This window comes from Octopus bimaculoides, chromosome 16 (genome assembly GCF_046866305.1).
Source record: "Octopus bimaculoides isolate indiv1 chromosome 16, ASM4686630v1, whole genome shotgun sequence".
In the NCBI taxonomy this organism is placed as follows: Eukaryota; Metazoa; Mollusca; class Cephalopoda; order Octopoda; family Octopodidae; genus Octopus; species Octopus bimaculoides.
In genome coordinates, this window is record NC_142943.1 from 8,829,796 (window position 1) to 8,837,295 (window position 7,500).

The 7,500-nt window shown below is 35.7% G+C and overlaps 1 protein-coding gene across 1 annotated transcript in view; it reads right to left on the reverse strand.

Moving 5' to 3' along the window:
- Positions 1-7,500, reverse strand: part of LOC106868209 (alpha-glucosidase) — a 30,284-nt gene that overhangs the window by 12,265 nt on the left and 10,519 nt on the right. Inside the window, 1 exon segment of the mRNA XM_089364107.1 lies at positions 7,477-7,500. This exon segment is cut by the window's right edge and continues 116 nt beyond it. Coding sequence (XP_089220233.1) covers positions 7,477-7,500 — 24 coding nt within the window.

Here is a 7,500-nt window from a genome sequence, read left to right on the forward strand (position 1 = left end):
TGCCCTAACCACTGGGCCATTGCGCCTCCATGCATTTAGATATACATAAAGTGAAATAGTTGTAAGCAAGAATTGAAACTGAGTTGGGGATGTGATTCGCTGTCAGACATATATGAACCCTATAACATACTATTTAAAGCACAAGACCGGTTGTTCTCACAAGAGGAGGATCAGTCGATTTCATTCACTCTAGTACTTGACCAGTAGGGTGGGATGAAAAGAGCAAAGTTGACCTCGTTTATGGCGGTGTTTGAACTCAAACGTAAAGCAATAGAATAAACGTCCCAAGGCATTTTTCTCCGCCACTCTAACAGTTCGACCAAACCACCTCGCTATAAATTTCATTACAATGGAACTTATCTGATATAATCACTAGCTGCAGTACAATTATCGATATTGATATTGAAATACCACCAATCCACCATCCCAAGGATTTTTTTTTAAAGAACAATAGAGTCTGCTCTGAAGTACATCCGCCAATTCAGTCGAGAAATTGCTTTGGAAACACAATGAGATATGCATTTCTCTTATCAAAAAGCTCACGTTTCCTTACTTCCACTATCGTCTTAATGAGTGTTTCCATCGTTTCTTTCAACGAAATAAGCCTATTGAAACAATCCTCTGTCAAGTGTAACCTCCGACGGTGGCTCATGTAACAAGTCAAGTACGTCTGGTTGTATTTTACCTTAATCTTAACACAGCACAGCATAAATAGATAAACGAATAAACAAACAAATATTCTGGTCTCGCTTCCACGCCTTCCTTAACTATAAACGAGGGAGTTTCTTAATGGTGGTATACTGCATATGCAGATAACGATTTCAAAGTTTCGTCATTTCATAGTGACAGTGGAGGTAGAGGTGGTGATGGATGATGGTGATAATATTGGTCGTGTGAGTTATGGTGGAGGTGGTATTGGCTATGGTGGGGATAGTATTGGCGCTGCTGTTACTAGTGGTGGTCAATTTTGCGATTCCAACTTTATGCGATTCCAACTTCACATTTTAAATGAAAATTACGCTTATAAATTCCTGCAGTTATGTTTCAAAGTTATAAACGCTGATTTTCATTGATCGATGTGACAGTGAGTAGCGCATGGTCCTGAAACTTTCGTGATTATGTAACTAATCCCGTCTTAAGGTCACCGCACTGCTGCGCTGAGAAAGAACTCAATTCAAACCTGTCGAGTGAAATCCAGGTAGAGAAATTTAGTTAAATTAGAGAATATAATTTTGCTTTAAGATATTTTCAGAGTCTGATTACAATCGTTGCTGTGTGGTAAGAAGCTTGCTTCTCAACCACATGGTTCTGGGTTCAGTCCCACTGCATGGCACTTTGGACAAGTGTCTTCTACTATAGCCTCGTGCCGACCAAAGCTTTGTGAGTGGATTTCGTAGACGGAAACTGAAAGAAGCCCGTCGTATATATGTGTGTGTGTGTGCACGTCTTCCCTCCCTCCACCACTATACGACCGGTGTCGTACACTGGTGATGTTTAGCTCAAAGTCAATCCTGATGGATCAGAGCCATCATTAGACATTCCAACCATGACCAGTTTATTTATCTAACATTTATAATTTTTTTTTCTTTTGGTGAGTAGAAGTGGAGTTTAACTGCTATTTCTAACACTTCGAGAGGCCACATTGAGTTTCCCTCACTTGTCTTGCAAGTTTTACAAGATTGTTTAGTAATGTCAAACCCAAGTCAACAATCGCAGCAGTTAAGTGGGGCAACAGTATGTTGCAAGACAGAGATTGCAGTTCATGTGATGTACCTCATAAATATGCTTGTTCTTACACGATAACACAGACTCGCACAGACACTCACATAACAAAATAGACACATGTGCACACATTAAAAAGTAGACACACGCACACATCATAAAGTAGAAACACACAATAAACTAGACGCATGCACAATAAACTACACAAACACACATACACATACACACACAAACACACACATACACACATGCCTTGTAAAGCGACTATTGTATTACTATACGTCATGGTCATCCGAGCTATCAGAAATAGGAACTAAACCATTCCCCTTCCCTCCACACGCCATCACAAATAATAATAATAATAATAATGATAATAATAATAATAATAATAATAATAATAATAATAATAATGATAATAATAATAATAATAATAATAATAATAATAATAATAATAATAATAACAATAATAATAATAATAATAATGATGATAATAATAATAATAATAATAATGATGATAATAATAATAATAATAATAATAATAATAATAATAATAATAATAATAATAATAATAATAATGATAATGATAATAATAATAATAATAATAATAATGATAATGATAATAATAATAATAACAATAATAATAATAATGAAGAAAAAAATGCTTTCTAATTGATGTATCAATACCAGCAGATGACAACGTTTCCCTAAAAGAAATAGAAAAACTTTCAAAATACAAAGACCTGGAAATAGAGGTAACTCGAATGTGGAATCTAAAAACAGAAACAATTCCTATCATAGTAGGTACCTTAGGTATAATAAAAAAATATTCAGACAAATACATAACAAAAACACCAGGACTTACAAATATATATAACATACAGAAAATTGCACTACTGGGCACTGCACACATCCTACGCAAAACACTTTCAATACAGTAACCATAAGAGCATCAGAGCAAACCACAGCACATATCCAAGGCACACAGAGCTGCGCTCGGTAGTGAAGTGAAAGCACGTTATAAAAATAAAACTACTGAACAATAATAATAATAATAATAATAATAATAATAATAATAATAATAATAATAATAATGATAATAATAATAATAACACCGAGAACACCGGGGAAGTTTAACATGTGAGTACGATAAATCACTGCTCCGAAACTTATCCAAAAACATCGGAAATAAAGACATCGCATGGAGCCCAAATATAGCTGAGAAAGGGTTGGACTATACCCGAGTAAGTAATACTCATTGAAATTTATTCCTATTTTTCCAAATATAATGATGTATTTTAACTTGATACCTCCACTACCCGAACAGCGATCGTAAACACACGTGTTACATCAAAATACAGACCATCCCCAAACCCAAACACCATATACAAAAAATAGCTGACAAAGGGTTGGACTATATCCGAGTAAGTAATACTCATTGAAATTTATCTCTATTTTTACAAATATAATGATGTATTTTAACTTGATACCTCCACTACCCGCACAGTGATCGTAAACACACGTGTTACATCAAAATCAGACCATCTTCGAACCCCAAAACACCATGTACAAAAAAATTACAAACATATTAAATAACACCGGTATTATTTCACCCAAGAATAACAACCGAGAAGTACGGACTGTAAGCTTGTTAAGAAAAAAGTACGAAGATATGAACGTGCAAAACAATCTGACAACAGAAATAAACGAACCGGTACCCTACGAAAACGACGACCGTCAAAATAAAGGGCCGGACGTTGTTCCTCATGTCCCGCAAACAAAACCAAAACGGCATAAATGGACACGTGAGGAACACATTTCGATCCTACACGCCTATTTCACAGCAGTACTCTACCCAAAAAACGAAAACGCAACAACACATACATATAAAACATGGAAGAAAAATAATGTAAATATAGACCTCGATAAAACAATGAACCCTAACAAACTAGCTAACATAAGAAGATATATTCTAAAAGCAAAAAAAAATATCAGAAATAGAAATAGAACAATTGAAAGAAAAAATACATCAGGAAAATCTAGATAGTAATCACACAGCAATGCCAAATAATAATATAAACACTGAGATAGCAAAACACGAGGACAAACGTAACATTCCCGGCAAAAACGAAGTAAACAAAAAACAACAAACCCAGACCGTAGAGATGTATAATAGTGTACAAAAAGCACCAATCCAGAACACCACAGACAAACATATGAATGAAAAGGAAGGCAAAACAAATATAAAGCCTGGAAATAACGAAGGGAAACCTAATAATTACGATACTATGAAAATGAAAATAACCGAAGAACTGAAAACCACAGATCTTAGAATGGACCACAGATTATATCTCCCAAAAATCAAAATAGACAATAAAACAACATCAATAATAAATGGCATAAACCTGGCCGTCACGGAACTAACAACCACAGAAACAACAGGCAATATCACTGAGCTAAATGACATGATATATGCGGCAGCCACTGCAGCCACAAAAGAAGCAGGATACTCACTCAAACCCATCCGAACAGGAGTTCTACCACCCAAACAGACCTTGTGGATAAATAACATCCAGAACAAAATTTAAAAAAAGAGAAAAGATTTATCGATTCTCAACGAAATTAGTAAACAATCAACACTACTAAGTAACAAGAAGAAAACAAAAATACTGTACAAATACAGCATTACAGAAAAAGACTTACCTGAGGCAAAAGAAAAACTAAAGCAAGACATCCTTGCCAAAGCACAGAGGATCCGCCGGTATGAGAAACGCCAACGTTTCTTTGAACAAAACAAACAGTTCAAATCCAACCCCAAAAAACTCTACCAAGAACTGGGTAAAAATAAAATAGACATTACTTCAGCACCAACAGCAGAAGAACTAGAGAAATTCTGGAAACAAATATGGTCGGTGAAGCAACAACCCCCAAAAAGGACCATTAAAACAACGAACTTAGCACCTGAGCAACTCTGGGCCCCTATAACAACTGAAGAGGTCACCCAGACACTGCAAAGACTAAGCAACTGGAAGGCACCTGGACACGACAAGATCCCCAATTTCTGGTTAAAACACCTGCCAGCAATGCATAAAAAGCTGGCAGAAAACTTTAACAACATAATAGCAGATCCAGAGACAATGCCTGAATGGCTCACAAAAGGGAAAACCATCTTAATCCCCAAATCCACGGAAACGGAGAAACCACAAAACTATAGACCTATAACCTGTCTCCCTACGATCTACAAAGCCTTTACTGCAATAATATCGCAGAGATTGAGTAAACACCTGGAAAATAACAACCTGTTTCCAGAAAAGCAGAAGGGATGCTGCAAGGGCTCATACGGCTGTAAAGATCAATTATTGATCAATAAAGCCATAACTGAAGACAGCTGCAGAAAGAAGAAAGGCCTCAGTATGGCCTGGGTGGACTACCAAAAGGCTTTCGACAGTGTACCCCACACGTGGATTCTGGAAACACTAGCCATAAACAAGGTGGCACCAATTATCATAAAATACATAGAGCACTCAATGAACAAATGGCAGACAGTGCTACAGCTCCAAACAAAAGAGGGACTTGTGAAAACGAAAGCCATCCCCATTAGAAGAGGAATATTCTAGGGAGACACGCTCTCTCCACTCCTGTTCTGCCTGGCACTCACACCTTTAACAGAATTGCTAAATAGAACTGGATGCGGTTACAAATGCTATGGACAAACAGTCAGCCACCTTCTATATATGGATGACCTAAAATTATATGCAAAAAACGACAAAGAGCTAGAAACACTACTACAGACAGTACACGGCTTTACCAAGGAAATAGAAATGAAATTCGGATTAGAAAAATGTGCCAAAGCAACCCTGAAAAGAGGAAAATTAGTTAAAAGTAGCAATATAACACTAGATAAAGCCAATGAAATAAGAGAACTAGACGAAAGCCAACCATATAAGTATTTAGGAGTCAATGTATGTTGTATCCTATCAACATACACAAATGAAAGAAAAAATAAAGAAAGAGTACTATAGACGAGTTAGATCAATACTAAAAACAGAGCTCAATGCTAAAAACAAGATAATGGGTATCAACACTTTAGCTGTCCCAGTTATAAGCTACAACTACAACATCCTTAACTGGACACTAAACGAACTATGTAAAATAGACAGGAAAACAAGAAAAATAATGACAGGATATAGGATGCACCACCCAAAATCTGACATAGAAAGGCTATATATACAACGCACAGAAGGTGGCAGGGGTCTTATACAGCTAGAAAACTATTATAAAATAACCACCATAGGACTGCAAAAATACCTACTCCAGAAACAAGGGAAACTAATACAAATAGCCACAAAACACGAGCAAAACAAAAAACTGTTTTCAGTATTTAAGGAAGCTGACAAATACAAACAAGAAATCAATCTACCTAACAAATACGAAGAAGAAGAAGAAGAAGAAGAAGAAGAAGAAGAAGAAGAAGAAGAAGAAGAAGAAGAAGAAGAAGAAGAAGAAGAAGAAGAAGAAGAAGAAGAAGAAGAAGAAACAACAAAAGCTATAAAACAAATGAAATCCAAACTAAAACTAGAACAGCAACGGACCATGATAAAACGATGGCAAGAAAAGCCCCTACATGGTAAATACTGGGCTAAACTAAATGCGAAAGAAATAGACAGAGAAAAATCCCAGCAATGGCTGAGAAGCTCAGGACTCAAAGCAGAGACTGAAGGATTTTTAATTGCTGCACAAGACCAAAGCCTCCCCACCAGAAATTACCAAAAACACATAATGAAAAGAAATATAACAAGTAACTGTAGAATATGTGGAGATCGACAAGAAACAATAAATCATATTATCTCTGGCTGCCCAGTCCTGGCTAAGAAGGAATATATTCACAGACACGACAGATCTGGGACCTATATGCACTGGAAGCTATGCCAACATTATGGAATAACAACAGAAAAAAGATGGTATAAACACACGCCAGAAAAGGTCACAGAAAACGAGAAAGCAACCATACTCTGGGATATGCCAATACACACAGATAGAGAAATTAAGGCAAATAGACCAGATATAGTTGTCAAAGATCATGAAGAAAAAAAATGCTTTCTAATTGATGTATCAATACCAGCAGATGACAACGTTTCTCTAAAAGAAATGGAAAAACTTTCAAAATACAAAGACCTGGAAATAGAGATAACTCGAATGTGGAATCTAAAAACAGAAACAATTCCTATCATAGTAGGTGCCTTAGGTATAATAAAAAAATATTCAGACAAATACATAACAAAAATAGCAGGACTTACAAATATATATAACATACAGAAAATTGCACTACTGGGTACTGCACACATTCTACGCAAAACACTTTCAATACAGTAAACATAAGAGCACCACAGCAAACCACAGCACATACCCAAGGCGCACAGAGCTGCGCTCGGTAGTGAAGTGAAAGCACGTTATAAAAATAAAACTACTGAATAATAATAATAATAATCTTTTCTACTCTAGCCACAAGGAATGTAAGGACTGACGAAATGCCGCTAAGCATTTCGCCCAGTGTGGTAATGATTCTGCCAGATCACCGCCCTACATTGAATAATAATAATAATAATAATAATAATAATAATAATAATAATAATAATAATAATAATAATAATAATAATAATAATAATAATAATAATAAGAAGAAGAAGAAGAAGAAGAAGAAGAAGAAGAAGAAGAAGAAGAACAAAAACAACAACAACAAGAAAAGCTGTATGTTACCCAGTTATTTGGCAAACTTGAACC